General features: G+C 40.3%; 1 protein-coding gene across 7 annotated transcripts in view; it reads right to left on the minus strand.

Annotated features, from left to right (window-relative positions):
- Nucleotides 1-8,352: 8,352 nt before the first annotated feature.
- Nucleotides 8,353-24,996, minus strand: part of wt1b (WT1 transcription factor b) — a 66,296-nt gene continuing 49,652 nt past the window's right edge. For 2 of the 7 annotated variants that reach the window (XM_054771709.1, XM_054771710.1), the window contains 11 exons: nt 24,421-24,580; nt 22,736-22,774; nt 21,548-22,005; nt 19,946-20,086; nt 18,189-18,288; nt 14,718-14,798; nt 12,558-12,663; nt 12,324-12,474; nt 10,150-10,239; nt 9,416-9,508; nt 8,353-9,285 (listed from right to left, as the gene is read on the minus strand). In XM_054771709.1, the coding sequence (XP_054627684.1) occupies nt 9,164-9,285; nt 9,416-9,508; nt 10,150-10,239; nt 12,324-12,474; nt 12,558-12,663; nt 14,718-14,798; nt 18,189-18,288; nt 19,946-20,086; nt 21,548-22,005; nt 22,736-22,774; nt 24,421-24,530 (1,491 nt within the window). In that variant the 5' untranslated portion in view covers nt 24,531-24,580 and the 3' untranslated portion in view covers nt 8,353-9,163. Of the gene's footprint in view, nt 9,286-9,415; nt 9,509-10,149; nt 10,240-12,323; nt 12,475-12,557; nt 12,664-14,717; nt 14,799-18,188; nt 18,289-19,945; nt 20,087-21,547; nt 22,006-22,735; nt 22,775-24,420; nt 24,775-24,996 lie in introns of those variants that run through there. The other 5 variants (XM_054771705.1, XM_054771704.1, XM_054771707.1 and 2 more) reach the window with 5 other exon arrangements.

Raw genomic sequence — 24,996 nt, forward strand, 5'->3', positions numbered from 1 at the left:
TCGATGGGTGCTGGACAGAAACCCTCACAAATGCGCGTGGTTACACTCCAGATGATGTCCCAGAAAGACAAAAGAAGGTCTGTTGGAGCTTTTTCGAATTGGGACAACCGTCTCGCACCACGATGATGCCATGTGCCCTGCAAATGAACACTTGAAGGATGCAAAATGTATTTTATTTACCTCTTAAGTGGCTTGTTTACTCTTATTATGTCTACTCTATTGGGTAAAACCAGTGTAATGGTGACTATAGGGGTGTTATTTCATGTCTAGAGGGCTCTAATAATGTAAAAAAAAACGTATTGAGAAGGTCGTAAACAGGTATTTCTAAGTATTCCATTTATAAATAAGAATACTTTGCGGAAATCCAATATCCTGGCTGGGTCTGGAACTATTTAACCGGGATTAACGAGGGATTTCTGTAATTGGTAATACTGAAGAAAGTATTTCTACATACAGTGGAGATTTAAATATGCAAACCATCAGGTGGCACCAAACGACTTCTCTCTAAGCGAGCTTTTCTTCCCGTCGCTCTCACACACACCAGTGACACCAGCATTCCTAAACTGTTGTGATCCTGTGCAAGCAATTCATATGTGGAATAGCTGGCATGTACACGAGTGAATACATGATCATCGCCAAGATGCATGAAGGCATGTGACCTTGACCCCTCATATGGTTGTCCTGAGCGTTATCATGTTGCCTCAACAGTTGAGAGGATGTGTGACTGTATGTGCGTGCCATAGCCATGTGGGCTAATTCGGCAGTGTTCATGTTTTTACTGCCTTGACAATGAGGCCATCCATCTTTTATGACCATCGCTGAGGCAGTGCTGCTTGCCTTCCCATCACAGGGGTTCTACTCCCTCCAGTGGCCACAAGGTTAAACAGCTTTTAACTTGGCTGATACCTACCGTAGAGGGGTGGTTCTCAGCTGGTATGCCAGCAGCGACCCAAATTGCGGGCATTTTTCTCAAAGTGAATGAAAAGGCAGCACAGTTGGGATTTGAGGAAGTGCAAAATAACAGAGAAACAACAGGTTCTCGATCAAGATTCCACTTGGGTTCTATTATAGAGCCTTTACAACTATTATAACTTGTCCATAATTAGTTAAATAATTTCTCTGTGACATATACATAGACGAAATACATTTAAACAGATGTGCTGGCTTGATGCTAATGTACATTGAAAGTACCATGCAGTAGCGATAGCCAAGGACAGGAACAGATGGAGAGAAGCTACTCTGGCCTTCTGTCCCACCTGGGACCAAGAGGATTAAGTAAGTAAGTAGCGATTTTACATGGAGATTTCAAACACCTCCAAATATGACAATTAAACAGACAACTTAAGATTCATATTTCACTGAAACATCTGTGATACAGTATAATAAGCATACTTACAGGCAAACATGCATTTGTAATGCTCAACAAGAGACTGGGCTGGCACACTGAGCATCTTTATGGCAGTTGACTGCTACCAAAGGTGTTGGTCTTCTACGGGTAAAATAGCACTACCGAGCGTTGTCGCCACCTTAAGGAGAATTAATAGATGAAAATCCCTTCAGAATAAAAGCACAAGATCATTTACAAACTGCGTTTTGTGTTCAGTTGTGTTGTCATTGACTAATATTTACATTTTTTTGATGATCTGAAACGTTTAAGTGTGACAAACAAACAAAATAAGAAACCAGGAAGGGGGCAAATAGATACTATTGTGTTTATATGCAACATACTACTAGCTGTTTCCAATATTTTGGTTAGCTTCGGTCAGCTACACATGAAACCAAATATTAGAAACAGCTCTTAGTATAATAAACATTTTTAAATGAATACTTCTCCGACAGTGTGTCAATCATTGTTGGAGCTCTTGTATTGGAAGCTACGTACATTGTACCTAATCAAGTGGCCTATAATCCATGCATGGAAAGAAGAGTTCCTATTTACATTAAAAACGATACACACTGTAGTTGTTTTCCACTTACAATATATGAATGGGGTCTGTGTTATCCCAATGAGGCTGATATCTTTGGACAAAATGCTTCTCTCGCTCCATTTGTCCACATTTGCCCTCCTCCTTCCTCTGGTCCTCTCTTCCCGCCGCTCCAGCATCTGGAATCCTGTGGGATGGAGGAGGAGGAGGAGGATGTGTGTGTTTCATCCCGCTCTTCCCCAGGGGGTCTTGCTTTGCTTTGTGATCTTGAATATCACATGATGGAAACGTATCTAATCCTGTTAGAGGGTGAACATCTTCCAGTGGGACAGATGAGAGACAGCAGGAGAGAAGATAAAAGAAACGGGGGGGGGGAATCATCATTATATGGGTTTATTGTACATTTGTGTGTTTTAATCCTCATGGGAGCCTCCTCTCAAGGTTGCTGTCTTCCTCTACTGCTCCCTGAGTGAGAAAGTTGACCCTCTAGGCTCCATCTGAGCTCCAGGCCCCTCTAGGCCGAAGCATTCCCAGAGCACCGCCACGCCGGAGCCCCTCAGGCTCCGTGTTACACCACAGGGAATATACACTCGGCCCCTCAGACTGTACGGAGCTCTGCACACGAGACCCTGAGGCTGTCTGGGAATACGACATGCCCGACTTAACATGCCAACAAACCCTGACAGCGCCTCCTGTTGTTGTAGAGTGGTTCTTGCATGCACACGGAACCTCCAAGTAACCCTGTGAAGTTGTCCTCTCTCTGGGGCCTCGTCCTTGTTGACGGTCCCTTGGGGCCCATGGAGGGCTCCACCTCCACCTCCACCTCCCACCCTGAGCTACATGTGCAGTGACGTTTCCAGCACTCGGAGGACAAATAACGTCTTTTTGGCACAAGCAATCACATGTATGATAACACATCTGGATGCACCTGGGACTTCACTGAAGGACAAATTGAAAATAACACGATCATAGTAATGCACCTTTTTAATATGTCAAGCAACCTGTGGATAAAAGTGATGACACGCATACCTGAATTACCGTATTGACCCAAATATGACAATATCTTTTCTGTAGAAAGAAGTCTGTAAAAGATGGGCCCCTGTCACTCACATACTGATATTGAAAACATGATTTAAAGATACCTTAAAAAGAAAAAGAGTTGTCTGATATTAAGGGTCGTCCTGGATCCCTCATACAGTATTTGCGATTCACCATTCGCAGATTTTTTGTCAAAACATTATTTTTTATTGACGTTCCTTGCGTGCTTTTGTAATCTACATTTTGTTGGTAGAAAACCCATCCGATCGACCCTAAACTGGTGATAATTATAAATATGTGGTAATGAATGGAGGCGGGAGAATATCAGTGTTTTGCGAGTCTCAAGTATGTCTCAAGTCTTGAATCGCAAGCCTTGAGGCAGGTCTCGAGTAAAAACGTGCAAGTTCTGTGGGAAAATGTGTTGTCTTGCTGTAAATGATATAACAATGGTGACATTAGTTAGTACTTTGAATGGGGACACATTTTACTCAACTCACTCACTGGAAATCTCAAGTATTTTCAAGTCATCAGACTAAAGTCCGGGGCGAGTCCTGAGTCACTGATGTCAAAGTCCAAGTTGAGTTGCAAGTCTTTGATGATATTGTCAAGTCGGGTCCAAATTTCTTTGGGAGAATGAACAGAACAAGAATGTCATTGCATAGTATAACTACCTGTTTTACTATGCATATGACAATAACACTCTTAAATCTTGAATCAAAGTCACCAAAATTGGGACTCAAGTCGGACTTGAGTCCAAGTCACATGACTTGAGTCCAAGTCACATGACTTGAGTCCACGCCTCTGATAATGAATGGATATAAAATATATCCTAATATACATGTACTGTACACTAATGCTACTACTGTAATATACAACCCGCAAGACATCAGAATCTGCTTTATTTCCAGGTATACAGTAGTTCATGAGGAATTTGTTGTGGTGGGTTGGTGCAACAATAAGTATAGAAAGAAAAAAAAGTAGAAGATACAAATATAAATATAAAAATGGCAGTGGAGCAGTGCAAAGCAGCAGCAAAACTACAGCGTTACCCAGGATGCCTTGCATCTTACAAATGCCAGTATTGTTTTACACGTATATTAGTGTGTAAGCATTTATTTTGTCTGTGTCGTGCGAATTTGTGTGTGTGTGAGTGAATTCCTCTTTGGAGATGAATAAAGTATCTCTCTATCGTTACACCGTGTGTTCGACATGTTTCTTGGTTGCGCACTGTGACCGAGGTAAGCATTTGCGTTGGTGACCTCCTTTTGGTTTGTGTTGCGTGAGAAGTGTGCAACTGTCAAGCTTAAAGCACCTCGGTGTTGCATACAATAGTGCCAAGTCACAACAGCACAGCCCATGCTTGATTAGAGTGTCAAGAATAGACATTTTTATGGCTGCGTCGTTTTTTTTTTTTGCCGTCCATTGCTTGTCTGAATGGCGGGGATCTACTGCACTGTAACAATCCAAACTTTGGTTAGGAAATTTGTATTTGTACAATCACTTCCCACAGCTATATCTCTCTAATGTTTTTCTTTAAAAATCTGGTGCGTTTGAGTAGATGGAGCCCGCGTACCACCAGTCTTACTTGTACCACAGCTTGAGAATCGTCGAAGTAGAACAAAGATCAGGTCCATTTTTGGCAGTGATGCCGTTAGGCCTGCTGTCTTACAGATGCGTGAGGCAGAGCGCTACCAGGTGTACGTCACCTGAGATTACCCACGCCGACACCCCCTCAAAGGCAAGCGGCCAGCGTTACAGCTGAGGGGGCATCTGGTGATGGTGGTGGTGTATGCAGTGTGCAACGTGTGTTCATGCATTTTGATTGGCGCTAACATTTGACAGAATGACACTACCGCTGTATACAGTAGATATCCTGACACTGAAGTGTTTCATTAGGAATTTTATTTTTTTTAGTAAACAATGTTTATTTCTATTTTTGAACAGCATCGTGCACACCACCGCAAACACTCTAAGAGCCCTGTGGCCCATCATTGACTCATTGGCAATAGAAATAACATATTGATACCCAAATATAAGACAACAGCAAATGTAAGACCACCCCCTCTTTTTCAGGACCATTTAAACAAAAAAATCAAAGACAAAGATATATATATTTTTTTTAAATCTTGATTCCAGTTCGAGTGCAATAATGTATACAGTCATCTCTCATTTATCGCAGTTAATTGGCTCCAGACCCGACCGAGATAAGTGAATTTCCACAAAGTAGGAATCCTAATTTATAAGTTCAATATTTTCGTAGTTAGAGCTAATAGAATCCTGTTTACAACCTTCTAAATATGTTTTTAACATTATTAGATCCCTCTAGACATAAAATAGCACCCCTATAGTCACCTTTACACTCATATTACCCAATACAGTAAACATAATAAGAGTAAATAAGCCATTTATAAATGTTGTTGTCAATACAGTATGTTCCGGTACAGAAGCTGAGTAGGGGCCGGACAGGGAGTGACGCTGGGGGTTCAGAGTTGGGATTTCAGAGAGGTGCGGGTTACTGCCGCAACAGTGGCCGGCGTTAGGGATTATTGTGAGGGTTGTGAGACAATTCAAATTTGCAATAAAAGCCTGTTGTTCCGGCAATCGAGTCTGGTGCTCATGTGTCTCACCGAACATTACAGACACCAAGTGACCACTACATATACTACATATACTATATATCATCACAATGTCTTTGGATGCATCTTCTGAATGCCTTATATTTGTATTTTAGTTTATTTAGCCATTTCTTATGCTTGAAAGCGCGTATTTTAGGCAAAAATTGCGTATATATGCATTAAATATGAATTTTAAAAAAAACTAATCGGCCGTATTCAACTATGAAACAATATTTTGCCCTCCTTTGCCGGCATTTTCCCGTTTTCTTTTTTTTACTTCATGAAAAAAAAAACCCTCTTTGATACGGCAACCGGAGCAGCACAGCTTCCGATCAGCTGGGCCTTGGCAACACTCGGTATAACACACATCCTGCAGCAGGGAAAAAGTTGAAATTTCCCATATTTTCAGATGCCAATGTTGACAGGTATCATAACCCCCTATTGTTTGCTAACCTGCTAACAACTTTTTGGAGCAAGTGCCTATGTGTCCAGGTCATTGGTGCGTGTGCGTGACAGGAAGAAAACCTCAGACTTACTTGGAGAGAAGTTGTTTGGTGCAACCTTCTGGTTTGCACGTATAAATGCTTAAACCCCCAAATATAAGGCGACATCTTTTTGAGACCTCTTTCTAAGCCTGATAGTCAGGTCAATATGTATTGCAAAGGCCGATAAAGGTTCTACACACAAACGATAATGTTTACTACCACTTCGAGATGGCTGTCGATGCACTGGATACTGCTGCGGCCAACACGCTGTTGTGTAAAAACAATGTCAAAGTCGTTTTTCCATTTAGACAAGTTTTCTGTTATGAAACTGTTATGACCTTTCTAAAAATGCTAACTTGATGCCTGTGTTATCATTCCTGGAAAATGCTTGTCTGCAAAAGCAAAGGTTCTCCTGCCAGAGGGTACATCGTGACATCGCCATCTACTAGATGGCCTGGCGTGCATATCACATTGTTTTCAGGTGTTTCTGCAGGGCCTTGCAAAACTTCTGTTTGTTTTCCGTCCAACATTTACTCTTACTCTGAAACTTTTTCAATCAAGCATCTTCCGGAGGAGGTTGTGAGATCAATGCAGAGGTTAGAATCTCTTTGAATGTGAGCGGTAATGACTGAGGGCATTTAAAGGCACGAGTTACTTGTGTGTGCTCGATACACAGTCTTTGCAGCCTGCAGTTAGGAGTGAAGCGGAGTGAGTAAAATGTTCAAGTCCTTCTGATCTCCCTCTGCCCCCTACGGAGAGAGAACAAAGGCAAAAAGTGCTTCTTAATCAAAGTGCAGTGGATTAAGAAGCCGAAAAAAAACACATCAAGGAGATGCTATACCTCATGGCCATTATGTGGATTGCAAAAACGGGCTGGATCGCCACTTCAAGTGAACAACTCATGACCCTGAAATGCTGGAGAAAGTTGGTTGACTTGGCTTTGGTGCAGCAGCTGAACAAACCATGTGGTACGCTTTGCGTGTTTACACGACCACTTCCAGGTACATGACATCATTAGCCTGCATCATCATTAGAGTGCTCACATTGGCTCATATTTTATTAACACACACGCTGCAGCTGAATCGTCTGATCTCCTATAGGCCGAGCTGTCCCCCTAGTCCGTCTTCACGATGCATATTTGATGACGATGACTCTGAGAGCCTCCTTCCTGTTACTCACTTCCGTCTACATTAACATATTTATTGTGGCCGCTTTGTACAAGTACAGCACTGAGGACAGTGAAGGCAGCACGGGGTGAGGTGAGGAAATAAATGGAAGCTTCACTCACACATGCAACCATTTGTTGTGGTTTCACGTGGTGGAAGCTAAGGCTGATACTGCCATCATGTGGTAGAGTGGAAAATGATTTTCTATTGTGGACAAAACGACACCGCTCAAAATCATTACTATACAGTGCATTTGGTCAGAAATAAGTACGTTTTACCTTGATTTCAGTTGTATGACCTCCATATCCGTGTATGCACTCCCTACAAGGCGCAGGCTTGGTCATCATGAGTTGACACATGGTCTCCTTCTCAGAGACCTGGATGAGCATGATCAGGAGAGTCGTGGTGCAACGTGATATCCCAAAATGCTTGATAGGATTCAGTTCTGGGGAATGGACAGGCTAGTCAAGCGCATCAAAAAGAACCCGTTTTGTCTGACTGTCTGAGGATCTCACCCCGATATCGATCAGGCGCTTATACCAGTGTTGGTGTTGCCCACATAACATCAGGCCTCACTTGTGGATGCCAGGCCCTCGTTCCACCTTAATCGAGTCTGTTTCTGACATTTTGGGCAGAAACGTGCATGACTGGTCTGCTAGAGGTCACTTTGGCGTGCACAAAGGAGAAAATCAATTGCTGCTGGTGTACCGAGTGGCCCGTCTCTTGCTATCAACTCCATGGTCTCCACACTTTACTCGGAGACATATCAAGCCCATGTGCCATTAGGAATGAAAGAAGATCAGAGTGCACAAGTGAGTACACCCCTCACATTTCAGCAACCATTTTATATTGTCTCAAGGCACAATACTACCCCAGTGCCGGCAGCACTCATGCAGCCGCAAACCATGGCGCGACCACCTTGCCCAGTTGTGTTGCCAGCTATTTAGACGATCATAACTGCATGTTGACTCATTTCTGGTGGTTAGTCCATCTATACTGCTATACAAGCTGTACACTGAATGAAATTTAGGCAAAACGTTTGCTTAAATATGCTTTTTTTAAATAATAGGCAGGATTCAATGAAACAGCATGATTTATTAATTTTTATAAACCTGTGATAGAGTGAATGTGTGAAATTTGAACAGCAAAGTGTCGAGGGACGACGGTCTATCCAAGTTTCATGACTATAGTATTGTCCCTTGAGAAGATATAATAAAATGGTTGCTGAAATGTGAGGGGGTGTACACATTCACTTTTGTAGTTTCTTTCATTCACTTCCTGTGGGTGTCATGGCCACTCGTCTCAATACTTTTGTCTATATCATAAGGGTAATAGTGCAAGTTGGGGCCCTGCAGGAGGGTCGGTATGTGTCCTTTTTATTTTTTTTAAAATGAGATTTATTAAGCTCCAGATGTTTCCCGTTATGAAGATGTGCATCTTAGATTTAGGAGGGTGAGACCTGCACCACTTTAGCGGGGTGCTGTTTTACTACCTGTCACCCGCCCCCATCAGTACTCATAGGTGGCCCCCTTATAAGCTGACACACACTTAACAGTGACGTAGATCACATTTATAGACTTATAAAACACACAACATACAAAAGGAATGTGTATAAAAGGAAGCATGTATACAGTATGTACAACGTTGTTAGGTGTGCATTGTGTGTATTTACATTGTGTTGTCCATTTTCTAAATCCAGTTTAGCACATTTTGTAGCAGAAAACACAACAACAGTGTAATCAAAAATCTTTCCTGGGCTCAGTTATAACAACCTCTGAGTGGAAATGATCCAAAAAGAGTGCATCTTGTGGGCGTGTGTGGACATCAGCTGTGCTCTCCACTTATGCACATTTGGCAACGCACCATGACCTCTGACCTGGCTCCAAGCCTCTCTCTTCTCTTTGGCAGGCACCTTCCTCTTTGTCCTCCTCTTCTCAGATGGCCGGCTGCAGCTTGGTCAGGTTCCTCTGGTGCATGCTGTGGTGGCGCACCAACTCGTCGGAGCGGGCAAACTTCTTCTGACAGTTGGACCAGCGGCAGGTGAACGGCTTCTCACCTGAACAGGAAGCCAATCAAATGACAATGCAGTTATCTTTTTTTGTTGTGCACGGATGAGGTGGATCGCCTCCAGGTTTTAAGTCGCCAGGAGAGGAATGCAGCGGAAAGAAATAAAAAGGTATACGCACTTGTTTTACCTGTATGAGTCCGAATGTGAGTCTTAAGGTGGTCTGACCGTGCAAACTTTCGCTGACACGTCTCGCACTCAAAGGGCTTCACTCCTAACAAAAATGCAATACAAACATGCACTAATTATACCGTGATTTTTCCACAGAAATCGAGCACCCCTAGTTTATATGATCAATTTATGTTGAATTTAAAAACTCTGTTTAATTGAATGTATTATTTTATTTATATGTTTATTCATCTAGTCAATTTAAAATGTAATTATTAATGCTAAAAACATCAGGCAGACATCAATGTTGCTGCTTGAGTGAATTTAAACATGGCCTTTAATTAGTTTGGGTTTATTGTATAGATTTATGTTCTATTTTAATACTATAAATCATTTATCTTGGTTTTATTACTCGTTAGGTGATGAATATAATACCTATGTCTACTTATCAGTTGTGTCAGTCAGTTATGTACAAATTAAAGCGTTTCCTGTCCATTTTGAATACATAAAAACTGTGCTCATGTATTCCAATATGCAAGTGGAACAAAGCACTATTGGGGTGTAGTTGCACAACCTAGTGGGTAAACTGCTGAATTACAGTTTGAACAACACTTTTTCACAAAAAAGTCATACATTCAACAAAAAGGAAAGTGGAGATATAATTTTTGACCCATGTTGAGATAACAAGTACTGTTTCAAACACAAAAAATGTCACAAAAGTGACAAGAAGGGTGACATTGTTTGTACCTGTATGTCTGCGTTGGTGTCTCTTCAGCTGGTCTGAGCGAGAGAATCCGCGGCCGCAGTCTGTAAAATCACACTGGTACGGCTTCTCCCCTGCAACATAAACCAAGCACATTGTTGGCATTGTTGGCATCACTATATAGGCAAAATTGACATCTATGTTGTTATAGGTTTTTTCAGAAGGGTGGGTATGTCTGTGTGTGTGTTGGTACTAGTCTGGATGAAGGTGTAGAGGCATGTTTTCCCCTACTTTTTTCTTAAACTTTGAATCCTGCGACTTATACAGCAGTGTGGCTAAATTCTAATCTCGTAACATCTTCTTTACTTCAGAACCATTAATAATTCTTTAAATACTGTGCCGCTGGCGAGTCAGAGAGCAAACAGCAGCTCTTTCTTTGGCAGGAGCCAATTACGAGCAATCAGTGCACTCACAATGAGCTTGTCAACACATTGGAATTTGCAGGAAGTCATTATATATATAACAGCAATAACAACATAAAAGTCTGACTCACGGTGTCATCTTTCAAAGAACACTTTATTAACAACACTAAATTCTTCGCACAGCAACTTAACACTCAACAGGTGTACCTGACAAATATCCAAACATGTACTGATATGAGTTTAAAATGAACAAAACCAAACATTTTAAAGCTTTCCCATGAGGCATTGCTTCTGAGCAACGCATTCATTGGGGCGCTGCAATGACGTCAGCCTCCTTCTGGGCTTTGGACGCCAGGTCCTCTGACTCCCCCTGGTGGACAGAGGCAACACTGCAACACCATCCACCATTTTCTATACTTTTTATGCTCCTGCAATAAAATGGTTTTCTCAATCGAAATTATTATGGGAAAACTTTAAAATGTTGGATTTTTTTCCATTTCAAACTCGTATTGATAGATGTTTGTATATTTCTGAAGTATAACTGAGTGTTTAGTTGTTGTGTGATGAGTTTATGCTTGTAAGATGAAACTGTGAGTCAGACTGTTATATTGCGTAATGACCTCCTGCAGTTTCTAATGGGTTGACATGCTCGTTGTGTGTTTTGTCATAGCTTATGATTGGCTCCTGTCAAGTAAAGAACTGACTGGTCCTCATGGACTCGTGCGTGCCACAATATGCCAATTTATGATGTGGGCATACGTGGCTTATACACTGGAATTTACGGTAAATCTTAGATACAAAACTCAGGCATATACAGTACAGTCGTCCCTCAAATTTCCCAGCTTCACTCTGTCACACTTTTTCAAAAATATATAAATTAATAAATAATGCTGTTTCGTGGTTGAATACAGCCTATTATTAGTCAAAAAATGTGCATATTTAAGCAAATTTCACGTATTTTATGCCTATATTAAACATTTTCAAGCATTAAAATGGCCAAATGAACTAAAATACAAATATTAGGCATTCAGATGATGCATGCAAAAACGGAACGCTATGTAATATTCTACACTTGTCACAAGGTGTCAATAATGTTACTGTAATGTTCTGTGAGACACACAAGCATCAGATGTGATCGCAGGGGCAACAGGCTTTTATTGCAGGTTTGAATGATCTCACAACAGGCACAATAATAATAACATAATAATGATAATGATGAGAATCATAATAATAACATGGGCTACTGTTGCGGCCGTAATCCACTCTAAGCTAAAACTCCACTTTGAAGCCCCAATGTCACTTCCTGTCCTCCACACATGTGGAACACATTTATTGCAACACACACGAGCAGTCTTATTTATGTCTTATTTATGTCTTACATGCCATATTTTCTCTGATTATGTCTACTATATTGGGTAATACGAGTGTAAAGGTGACTATGGGGTATTAGTTCAGGTCTGGATGCTCTAACCACAAAAATATTTGATTTATAAATAAGGAATCAAAATTCTCGGAAATTTGCTTATCATGATTGGGTCTAGAAGCCATTAACCACGATACACACGGGGTGAGTATCTATGAAGGTCCTAATACAGATGAGTCTTGGAGGAGGTCTGTGCTCTACTAGCCCAAATCTTGTTACCTCAGTAATTATTATCATTTAAGTGGTGCAACATTTATGTGCATCACAGTCGTGTCAGACCAGCCATCAGTTAGTTTGCTCCACCAAGTTGGTGAATGACGTATTTTCATACTGTACAAATTGAACAATTATATTTATTTTGATATAAACTCACCTGAGTGTGTGCGTCCGTGCAGCTGCAGATGTGATAGTTTGAAGTACTTCTTGTTGCAGCCAGGATGGGTGCATACAAAAGGACGCTTCTGGGCTTCGGGCTCTGATGACTTCACAACAGGGGGAGCAAGACTCGCAACTCGTCTGACATCCTTTTGGAAGAAGAGGAAGAGACTTTGTTTACTCATGTGCCGTTTTTTTTTTTCTGTCTGTCTTTTATTTGTGTGTGACTGACCTGAAGCCCCCTGAAGACGCCATGTGTGTGAATGTGGTACTGGGCGCTGACTAGCATGGGTGGGGGTGGGGCTGTATGATCGCTTTCAATGCTGGGTGCATGGCTACTGTAGAGCAAAAACACAAATACATGTAGAGTTTACAATAGGTACATAAAACAGCAGAGCGCACCTGCTACAGGATAGAGAGAATGATTGGCGTTTTTGCAGTAGATTCTTAAAACCAGCATGTTTTTTTTTCTATCCTATAAGCTTTATAGAAATTAATAGTTCCACAAACGGAAAAAAATAGGTGAAGATATAACGTCATTAACTTATTTTACTTTGAATCACTTTCTCGTATGATGCAAACTACAACTACAGTCTAATAAACATATTTGACACTCAAAATTCAACCTGAGCATCCCTTGTATTGGATCACAGTGTTTCTCATACATTGATTTATTTGTGGTGGCCCACCACAAATTACTTTTTACCACCACAGATCAATTCGGAGCTACCTAATAAGAAGTGTCCATGTTGGGTACATTTTCCAAGACGTCTCCATGTGGAGACTCTTATATGTGTGTTGCAATTGGTAATGCTGTTCTCGCTGACACGTTCTACAGTATAATTGGTGCAGAAGTCATTGCTGATGTCAGTTTTAAAGCATTAACAGATAAATTTGCAAGCATTAATGGTTTCTCCTATATGTGTGTGATGTTTCATGATAATTATTATGTTTATATGTTTTATTATTAACCTGCACATGCGGATTTAATAGTACAGTACAGTTTAATTGACACCTGACATGTTAATGAAGTATGCTTGATGCCACTGTTTATATTAATAGTTAGGTTCTATGCATATTGGATGGAGACATTGAGTTTATTTAACAAAAGTAATGCACCAGATGTACACTTCACTGTTCGCAATTAAAGTTGATGAGTCCATCTGACGACTTTGTGTTTTCTGTCTGGAACCCTAGTGGTCAGTAATTCTATACACAAATCCCTCACCATTTTTTTGTTTTTTTTTCCAAAAGTATATTATTTAGAGCTGTCAATCGATTTAAATATTTAATAGCTAACGCTAACTCATAATCAATCACACTTAGTCACAGATGGAAATAGGTTTTTATTTATAATAAGTAGGCATAGATGTAAATCTCTTTGTGGTAAACAATTTGATACGCAACTACGATAAGTAAAATGTAATTTTATGTAAAGGGATATCAATTTTGGAAATATGGGCCATTATTTCATAACATTTTTTTTATTTACATTTAGAAATCCCCCAGTTTTTGCATGTTTAATGCGAGCAATGTTTTGTCCCACTTTGTTTGACGGTCCTTGAACGTACATTAAAACTAAAACTCAACTCCAAAACCCCAATTTCACTTTCTGTCCTGCACTCATGCTGCTCTCGTAGCGATGGAAACATAACACACACGCACACAAGTCTTATTTATGTCTTAAATGGCTTATTTTCTTTTATTATGTCTACTATATTGGGTAATATAAGTGTAAAGGTGACTATAGGGGTGTTATTTCATGTCTAATGGGCTCTACTACGTTTAATAACCGTATTTAGAAGGTCGTAAACATGTTTTCTATGCTACAAGTACAAAAATATTTCATTTATAAAGAAGGAATCCCGCTTTGCGGAAATTCAGGTTTGCAACCTCGATAAACAAGGGATTACTGTACACCAGTTTCAGAGTTTAGTACTCAACACTACCTGTTAGCCCTCCTCATAGACACATTATTACAGGACTCATCCAATGAGAGGGGGAAAATCGATAAAAACGACATGCACATCAGTTATTGGCAATTATGGAATTTAGACAGTGATGTCATGATGTTACTCCGACCCCGCCACATTTACAATGCAGCCCTGTGGGTAACAGCGGATCTCATTAAACGGCGCAGGTGTACCAAAAATATCTATCATAAACATGGCTGACCTCACTATGACCTATAAGTAAGTCCTTGAAGAAGTGAGGAACAGTCTTTATTTTTCAAAGACAAGCACAAGCTTGCACACTGAAACATTCAAACATTATTACTCTTATCTCGACTGTCTACATTTCCCTCGGCAGAGGGCCAGCAGCCATCTGGCTTCCTCTACTTGTACTTCTTTTTTTTCCCATCTTTAAAACAGCAGTACATTTGTTGTTTTACCTCTTCATGGAAGATGCAAGCGAGTTCATCTGGTTCCACGTGACACATTCCAGCTGAGACGCCATTTGGTACAGGTTATCACTGGACAAGAAGCAATGCAGCCGTTACCAAAATTGTCATTTTGTATCTGATGGACTGAGGTTGTGAAATTTTTAATTCCTGTCAACATTTCAGGAAAACAATGTCACAGAAAACATGGGAATTTTCAGGCGCAGACATGGGAGACTTCAATTCAGGTCACATGCTTTTGCTTTGGCTTTTTGCAATACTATGTCAAAGAAAGCACATTGGGCAAGAGATAAGGACGAGTAAATCTGCGCTTTTTGCTTACTCTTTGGCTTTTTGTACAACACAACAAGGGCCGTTGAGGGAGGAAAAAGTGACAACAGGCATCACATACTTTTGTGCGGCATCAACATAACATCACCACTTGTTTTGTTATTTTTTTTATTTAGACCAGTGGTTAACTTTTAACTTATTTTTACACTTCACACAATTATTCATGTAAAAAAAAAAAAAGATTGATCTGCAACACAAATCACCTATGCATTACATATTTGACTGAGTGGCTGTATGTCGCACCAGCTCAAAAAACATTGTAGTTGCATTTGAAGTATTGCAAGTATCACAGCTTTATCTACCTCTGCTTGTGCTTTAAAATGTTGGTTGCGCTACTCAGCTGTTGGTGTGAAACTCGTGCGTGTTACACCGCCATTACTCTTGGTTACATAATGGTGCTGTCCCTCTTCCGCTCCACAGTACACTTTTTTTAACACCAAACAATATTTAAAAAACCCGCCACCGGCTACCAATCCTTGTTTAAAAGAAGACAGTGAACAAATAAATGTATATATTTGTCACAATTTAAAGTTGAACTTTAAAATTTTGCTTTGGTCTGTATGAAATGATCACGGGCGCCACTCACCGCTGTCTGCTGACCACCATGTCCGTGACGCGTGCACAAACACAACAGCAGTCTCAGAGAATTTGGAGTCATTGTGTGGTAATGATAGGCTATACATTCAATGATAGCTAACATTAGTAGCCAAACTCTGCCAAATAGCTATTATTAACTAATGTGTGTGTGTGTTGCAATGTTGGAGCAGGAAGAGTGTGGGTTTATAATGCTGAAAGCACATTCGAAAGTTAGCGCAACCTCCCACCCCCGCCCAATGAATACAGAGCAGGGGTGTCCAAAGTGCGGCCCGGGGCCCGGCACAGCTGTTTTTTTTACTGGCCCTCGGCCAATTCCAAAAATACAAGTGAACAAGAAAACTACAAAAAAACAACAGTAAAAAAGAAAGAGCAGTAATTTTGCAAGAATAAAAGAATTATAAATAGTTATAAATAGAGAAACAAATAGTATAGAGTTGAACAAATTAAAAGAAAAAATGATAAAGTGAGAAACAAAGAAAACAAAGACAAAGTTGAAATTTTGGAAAATTAAGTCTGGAAAAAGTTAGAATATTAGAATAATAAAGTCTAAATATTATGTGAATAAAGGTGTAGTATTACGCCAAGAAATGTACAAAAAGAAAGTGTAGATATTCGGAAAATATAATACGCTATAAAATATAATACCTACAATACGCTTTGTCAGTGATAACACAAAGCTGAAATGCAAACTGTTTTCATGAAATTAAAAAACGTTGTTGCGTATCTACAAGGGCTGGTTTAAAAAATGTAAAAGTGGCCCCCGCAGTCTTTGATTTTTCAGTATGTGGCCCTTGGTGGAACAAGTTTGTACACCCCTGATACAGAGGGTTTAGCAGTGAGCTTCGTGAGGCGGCATACGCTAACATTAAGAAGGCGCAGAAGCCATGGTTTTTGAGGCGAATGCCACAGCCGACAGCCACAATGTGGGAACATTTCGGTTTTAAACAGTCACGGACAGTTTTCACAACTGCGGAAAAAAAAGTACTGGTGTAGGTGCCTCGGGCAGAGGAGCCTTCGTCCCGACACTAAGGCTTGCTAAGGCGTTTGGTCGGCAAATTCAAACAAAACAGTGCAAAATGGTACGCTCTCACCATCAGTGTCGGTGACAGGCCCACTTGTATGCCACTTGCAAATGTTAAAATTGCCTGTACAGATAATAAATGTTATATGATAGTGACAGTTTTACTCTGGAACAGATTATTTTCATTTCCATCCATCCTTTTTGGGAAAATAATTGTTTGTGAATCCAATTTGGGGATTTTTCGAATAACAATGAAGCTTCTGTTTCATGCCTGACAGTGGGAAGGCATCTCAGAGACACAAGTGTGTTTAATCTTTGTTGAAATATTTTTTGGGTGGGTGGACCATTAAAAAGAAGCATGCTGGCAATATTTATGATACTAAGGGTTCTTCATGTCCCTCCTCTCCCTTTGTGAAGATAATGAAGGGGGGATTCCAAATGGTTTGCTTATTAACACATCCTGTCCGCCCACCGCACTCCTCACTGGCTTCATTAAAAAACATGGGCTACGAGCCATTCTTTACCTTGGCAAACACACACACACACATTTGGAGATGGGATTGTGCTCGCATGCAGGGAGGAGACTGTGACTCGGTGCCTTGTACGCCACGAACCACCGCATGACATCAGTTCTGTCCTCAGTATCATTAAAAGTGGGTTTCATTCCTTTCATTCCTTGAGAAGTCCTTGAAAAAAGGAGCACTATAAGCTGTGGAAAGGCTAACTGCTAACTGACATAGCAGTATATACACAGTGGTGCCTCGGTTAACGTCATTAATCCGTTCCTGAAGGGCCAACTCAAACCAAAATGGACTCTAACCAAAGCAAATTTTCACATAGAAAATAATGTAAATGCAAGTAATTTGTTACAGACACCCAAAAATGTTAACCCAAAAGACATTTTACAGACAATAATTACAGTTTTACATGCAGAAAATGATGCAAAAATAATTACAAATGAACAATCAATTTTAGCTAATTTTGTGTGGTCGGGGGGGGTCTTGTGAGGGGGACTACCTGGTACTCTTGGGCACTGCGTTGGTGACCCCTGATGTACACTATGTATGTGTGTGTGTGTGTGTGTGAGTTTTTTCAAAGCAAAGTCTTCTCTCCTCCTTATCATGTGCCGTTCCAGTATTTGGGTTGCGCATGTTCCTTTTTTTCCAAAAACATCCCAAGACGGCATTCAAAGAATTTCAGCCCAATTTACCCGAACAAATGTTTTCCATCAAAATGAAAACAAGTTGGAAAACACATTCAGCTATTTTAAAAAGGGCTTTCTTTGCCATAACTTACACCCGCCACCCACTCGCTGTGACTAATGTCTAATAGATCACTTTAATGTTTGTTCTGGCCTGCTGAGCACCAGTGGGCAGCACTTAACCTCAGAACAAAACTGGGATTCACGAGCCCAACAGAGCAGGGTCCCATCATAGGGAGCTCGCACTTCTACACTTCTCCAGTTCCCATTAGAGTGGCAGCAACACCTACCACCTGAAAGTAAAGTACTGTACCTGTTGTAGTTTCTCAGCAGCAGTGCTTGGTTGCTTGGACACGATTCTGCAGAATTGTGGCACCCAAACACAGTCGGTGGTGAAGGGTATTGCTGCTCAACTGTAAATAAATAACAATAAAATGCTCAGTTTATGCTTGGTAATTTTACAAGACTAAAGTTGTATTTTTTCCCAGAAAAAGATCATAGTATTACAAAAATAAAGTGGTAATTTTACAAGAATAAAGTCATACAGGGTTTCCGCTACATGTAATTTATCATGGCAGTACGCCACTACAAAATAAAAGCAGCAACACCTTAAAAATGAGGTTGTTTTTGTTTTACTTTAAAACTATTTTAAGTCATATATTGTATGAATGGATGTATATGTTTATATAGATACATATATAGCTTAATACTTACACACCTATTGACCACAATTAGTTTTTAAAATGTCATAAAAATGTTTCACTGCGCTTTATTTTTTGATAAGCACACAATGCAATCCATTGTCTGTCTTGGTGGCACTTGCACGTGTGTGACCAAATACGTTACACGTCTTGTGTTGACTTTCATTTTTGCTAGCTTGGAGCTACAAGTGGTTATTACGTTCATGGGATACATCAATCATCGATAATCATCGCAACTTACTTTTTAAAAGTGTCACTTCACAATCTTGCTCCCTTGTTATCATTATAATACTTATGGCTTGTCTTCAAAACGCTAATTGTGTGTAGACGTTGTGCAGCAGAAGCACGTAGTGTGTAGGCTTTAGACAGTGACGCTATCACAGTGGTCTCCAACAGGGAGCTCCTATGCTAGCAGTAGCTAAAAAAATTGCTATTTGTCATTTAGAAAAAAAAAAAGCAGACACAGCAGCAGCACGACACAGCGGCGGCAGTCCGCCTTCTCATGCAGCCCACCACCACAGCTTCAAAAAATCCTGGAGGAAACCCCGGTCATCGTATGAAAATAAAGCTGTAATTTTACAAAAATAAAGTGTATTATTGTTTTTATTATTATCATAATATTACTAGAATAAAGCTATAATTTTACAATACATTTTTTAAAGAGAAAAAGATCATAATATTACAAAATTAAGTGTTCATTTTACTAGAACAACGTATATCAAAAAAGGAAATTTTGCCAAAAATAAAGCTGCCATAATATTATGTGATAACATTATGAAAATAAAGCTAACTTCTACAAGAATAAAGTTAGATTATTTATTTATTCATTGTATTTGAGAAAAGGTCATAATATTACAAGAATAAACACATGCTTTTATAAAATAAAGTTTTTTCTAGAAAAGTTCGTATTATTACAAAAAAAATCTGTAATTTTACAAGCATAATATTATGGCATACGGAAGCTTTAATTTGACTAGAATTTTGATGAGAATAACAATAATAGCAATATTAACATTAGAAATGTTTAGTTATTTTTCACAAATATTTCTAAATGCACAAACTGAAATCACTTCTTTTGTTGGGCTTGTTCAATTATACGTGTTTTTCACAAATATTCAATAATATAACATGATTAATATGCTGTAAGGCAGCTCTCTATTGCCAGACAGCAATTGCTGGTTTCAATTTAGGTTCATGTGGGAATTTTAACATCCACTTGATAAAATGATTATTATTAACACTCTGACTGAGTTAGAGAGACACAAAGCAAGAGAGGAAAAAGAAAACACATGAACGATAGGCTCCGTCTATGACCTTGCTGTGAACACAGCCATGTTCCGGTAACTGAGTGAGTTTAGTGAGAACGTGCCAGGAAGTAGACTTGTACCGATGCTGTTTGGCGGCGATAGTGCATCTTCGTGTTTAAAGGACAGGCTGGACAGCTGAGGGGTGTTGTGAGACGCTGTGTGAGCGTAACTGGGGTTCCCATCTAAGCCCATTGCACCATAACCTACAAAGGAAAAGAAAAAAAGTTGTAACGTCTGGTTCCTGGCATTGTTGCTAAACACAGACATGAATCAAGCGACGAAAACATCTCCTTATTGCCAAATTTAATTACCTCCTTACCTCATACTGACCCATGTGGAAAAAACATGAATATTAAGATGAGAAACTTCTCTGGTGTTCAAGGATAATGAATTGAATTCATGCTACCTGAAGTGCAGTGAGTAAAAAAGGTACATAAATGGAATTCCTGTCTAAGATGAAAGTTCAAGCAGAACTTCGGCCTCAGAGGAACATTGAGAGATTTCTAAAAACACAAAAAAAACCCCGAAAAGACTCACAATGTCTTCCCTAAATCCCAGCAGCTTGCAGAGCAGTTTATCACTTCATCAAAAACTACTTTACTAGCGGAGCGAACAAGAGCAGAGTGCACAGTGTCTGTGGAAGTCGCATCAGCGCACACGTCCGCATTTAAACCTCTGACCTCTCGGTAACGAGCCCCAGTAGACTGACGGGAGCTTTGTTTGCAATGAAGGAGATTCATGGAAAGTCTCCATTTCAGATTGCAAACGCAGACGATTGCACAAGTCCAATGAATAAAAAAATCCTAATAATATTGTGAGTAGTTACATGAAAACAAATACTGCAAACCAGTAAACACGCATGTACCGATGTATACAACACAAATATCTAACATCAAAATATTCCATGTTCCAAGATTTTGTTTTGTAATTCTCCTTTTAAAATGTATTAATATTGCTTTTGAAAATAGTTAAATTCTGTCATTATTTTAGGATGAATATATCACATAATAATACAGAAAACATACTTTTATTCGACCTTTAGACTCAAGTATACTCAACTATATACTGTGTAGCAAGGCAGCTGTGTCATAGGATTACTCTTAAGAGTACGAACAAGCAGTATAATAAGCAAATGAGTCACAGCTAATTCATTCCTATTGATGCACGTTGACATCACTGGTCATTATGTTGAATATAAAGTCAAATCACCTGCACACTACTGTAATAATACTCAGATTTGACTGGTGTTCTTTTAACAGTATGTTTGTTCGCAGTGGTATACAAGTAATATTACAAACAGTTGCACTACTGCAACCGTAATAATAAACATGTTGTTATGTAGTTTAATACAACGGCAGTGGCAGTCATCACTGAGCGTTATCTTCATAGAAGAATCCTTTCAAAAGTGTCAAATGCTATGATCTCATTTGATTATGTGTGCTAACAGGTTACACTGCAGCAGGGCTGTTTGGGAATTCTGTCAAGACGGCTTCCAGAAAAGTGTCATGTCAATTCCTGACCAGGGCCATGTTGACCCAGTAAAGCACAAAACATCCTGGCCAGACACAACACGGCTGACAAAGCCAGCTACATTACATATATAGCAGAAGAAAATAAATGTTTATTCCTTGGATTGTACAGAACTGTTGGGATAGAATGTTTACCTTGGCTCCTGGGTGCTGGGGTGCTGTCCACGCAACTGGGGAGGTAGGTCCCACTAGGAAAAACCCTAGGCTGGCCTGGTGTTGGCTCTCCAAAGGCCCCGACCCGGCAAGGGCCTGAGCCTGTAAACTGACCAGAGAAGTGTACGGTGAACGCCCCAAGTCCACAGTGGGGATCCTCAATAGGGTCTGCAGCGCCCCAGTTGGGCTCCTGCTTGATGAGGGAGTGGTGGGAGGACAGGGAGTTGTAGGGAGAGCTGGGATGGAGGTCCAACAGTTGGGTCCACTGGCCGCAGCCCCCGGCAGCTCCACCTAAGGAGGGCACGGGCGGTCCTGGAGTCAGGAGGGTCAGATCTCGGACATCGGAGCCCGGCATTGACATGGCTCCGCAAGGTTCGGTCAGCATTGGCGGTTTGAGAGAGAGTCCGAAAAGAAGGACGGAATTCCAGTGAGGGATACCTCTGGGAGACGACAGTCAGTCACACAAAAAGAAGCCGCTGCACACTTACTACCAAGCCATAACTCCCATGAAGTCATGAAACATATCAGGAATGTGGGGATGTGCCTGCCTCCCTTCGGATGTGTAGCGAGTGGTGGGGTGTGTGGTACCACAGCCTTCTTCCTACGTCTCTGTAACAACGTCTGGCTTTCCTTTAGTCCCCCTAAATGCTCAAATACTGGCAAGAGTCACAGGCCACGGTGGGAGGCGGAGCCAGGGAGGCTGACGGTGACCCACACTGACTTCTCAGCAAGCTCTGACTAACCACACACTTGCATTAGTTTAGCCAAGTTCAAGTGAGGCTCACGTATTCTGCGGATGTGTGTCATTTTAAAGCTGCTTAAATGTATTTGAAATTTGTTGCTAGTATGTTTTAAGTCATAAAAATCAGAACTCATAAAAAAGTATACTTTCTAACACACTCTTGGCTAAAGCCAATAATGCTTCTGACTCACGGCTGTTTTCTGAAATACGCACACTTTCATGACAGCATGAAGAAGATCATCTATGTGGTGGTAGAGCATTTAGTCTGTTAAATCAGGCTTTATGTACAATGTAAAAACATTCCTTTTTCCCATGGGCTTTTCAAAGTGTTGCATAGCCTCCCCTCGGAGAGAAAAATATTTTTGGAGCTTCCCCTACCCCACAAAAACAATATTTTTTGGAGCATATTTTGTGGTTGTTCTGCTTACCTTTGACCAGGGGTGTCAAACGTGTGGTCCGCGGGCCGTCTGCGGCTCGCAGGTTGTTTTATAGTGGCCCACGGCACATAGCACAAATAAAGTTAAACAAAAATAAATTAAACTGAGCAAAAAGGCACAATGTAAAGCAAAAAATCTGAAATGTTCAACCTAGCAACTCATACCGCAAAGCTTCGTCTTTAAAAAAATATATATTTTTTTAGCCTTTTTACAAAAACATTTAAAAAGTTTGGACGCTCCTTCCCTAGACTGCTTACTCATTAGTACAAATCTATTCATTTTGCTCTAAACATAACTGAAGTTAGCTTAGCGGGGTTGAAAAACACAATGTTCTTTATTTTTCTAAAGTTTTTGCGCTCCCCTGAAGTCTTCTGCCGCTCTTTAATAATGTCAATAAAACTGACTTGACTTGAATTAGTATTAGGCTACACAGTAAAATAATGACTTATATTGTAATATATTAATTATCAGTATTCTGTTATATTGATTTGTTAAGATAATAGTCATCATAACAAAATAAAATGTATAAGATGTATTGAAACTATGTAATTCATTCAATTCGTGTTGTGTTAACACAATTCTCAAAGAATTATGAGGAATCGCACACACTTGTTAATGTATATTTCATTCTCCGTACCATTCAGACCTAAACGTGATGTATTTGGCAAAATTCCCCTGCCCGTGGAGGATCTTTACAAATCCACCGCCTCTTGATAACATCAAGTATGGAGTGTAAATTCAAGATAGAAGACAGTGAGTATGAGCCTCTTCCCGTCATTACCGTCATCTGGAATATTCGTCTCTAATTCCGGTGAACGTCAACGACCCCAAACTCAGTATACTGTAAGTAGTGAGTGACTTGGTGTGGTCTTGAGGGGACTGAGTCGTGTGACATCACAAAGATGCAGAGAAAGGCGAGGAAGGATACGAGGAGAAATCAAACTGCCATTCTAACTCCACAATGCAAAATAAGTATGATGATACGGTCATGATATTATAATCATGCACTACATGGGGTTTACATCCATGCAATTTCCCATTGGTGGTAAAGTAGCTAAAGTCAGTCATCGGAAGCTCAACTCTCATTTTAAAACCTGGAATGACCATATTGACCAGAATATAAGACAATATTTTTTCTCTAGAAAAAAGTCTGAAAAAGATATGCTGCATTTCGACATAAATGCTCGCAAACCAGCAGGGCGTGCCAAAAGAAATCCCCTTAAGATAGTCAGAGCTTTTCTTCTTATCCCTCACACACAGTGAGGGATAACACAGTAATGTGGCGACCTGCCGGGAAAAGGTGTCTCAAAGGTTGTGCAAGTTGGCAAACAACAGAGTAGTAGCTATAATATTAATTTTAAGATAATGAAGCAGAGTCATCGAACATTCATTTTTTCTATGCCACTTAATCCTAATTAGGGTTGCGCGGTTATGCTGGAGCCTATCCCAGCTGACTTTGGGCGAGAGGCGGGGTACACCCTGGACTGGTTGACAGCCCAATGGCGGAGCTCATCAAACACTGTCCACTAGTATATCTATCCATCAATCCATTTTCTGTCCTTAAATTACAATCCTCCCAGTTGTTCATTTTTTTGTCTTTGATTTTGTTCCAAAACCAAATCTTGAAAAAGAGGGGCTGTCTTATATTCGGGTCAATACAATAATATGGTCCCCACCTTTTTAAGCTGTACAAGCTTCCACTCTTCTGTGAGGACTTTCTCCAATATTTTGGAGTGTGTCTGAGGTAATTGATGTCCATTCTTCTCCGCCAAATGCATCCAACCATGCCTTTATGTGGCTTGTTTGGGAGAGAAAAGGGCCTTCCCCAAAGTGTTCCTACAAAGTTAGAAGCATAGAAATGTCTCAAATGTCTTCGTAAGGTGAAGTACTGGGCAGGACTAAAGGGGTCTAGCCTAACCCCTTGTTGATTAAGAAATGAAGAGGCACGGTTCAATACGCTCCTGTGCATATATTGTATGTATAAATGAAGTCCAACTACTTGTGTGTTTTATGATTCTGGAGAAAATGAAATGCTCTCTGACTTCATCTATTCTGGGAAGTAGCACAGAGGCTAAGTCATCTCCCAGAAGAACAGCGAGACATTCAGAGGATGTCCACGTAGCTGACTTAAAAATGGAAGCCGATTAAATTATATCTCCCTAAACAATTGGTAAAACTTCCATAGTCCACCCATGACAAACAAACAGATTGTAAATAATGTGCTACAAGTACAAAAGGTTGTGGCACAATCT

The sequence above is a fragment of the Dunckerocampus dactyliophorus genome, chromosome 3 (genome assembly GCF_027744805.1).
Source record: "Dunckerocampus dactyliophorus isolate RoL2022-P2 chromosome 3, RoL_Ddac_1.1, whole genome shotgun sequence".
In the NCBI taxonomy this organism is placed as follows: domain Eukaryota; kingdom Metazoa; phylum Chordata; class Actinopteri; order Syngnathiformes; family Syngnathidae; genus Dunckerocampus; species Dunckerocampus dactyliophorus.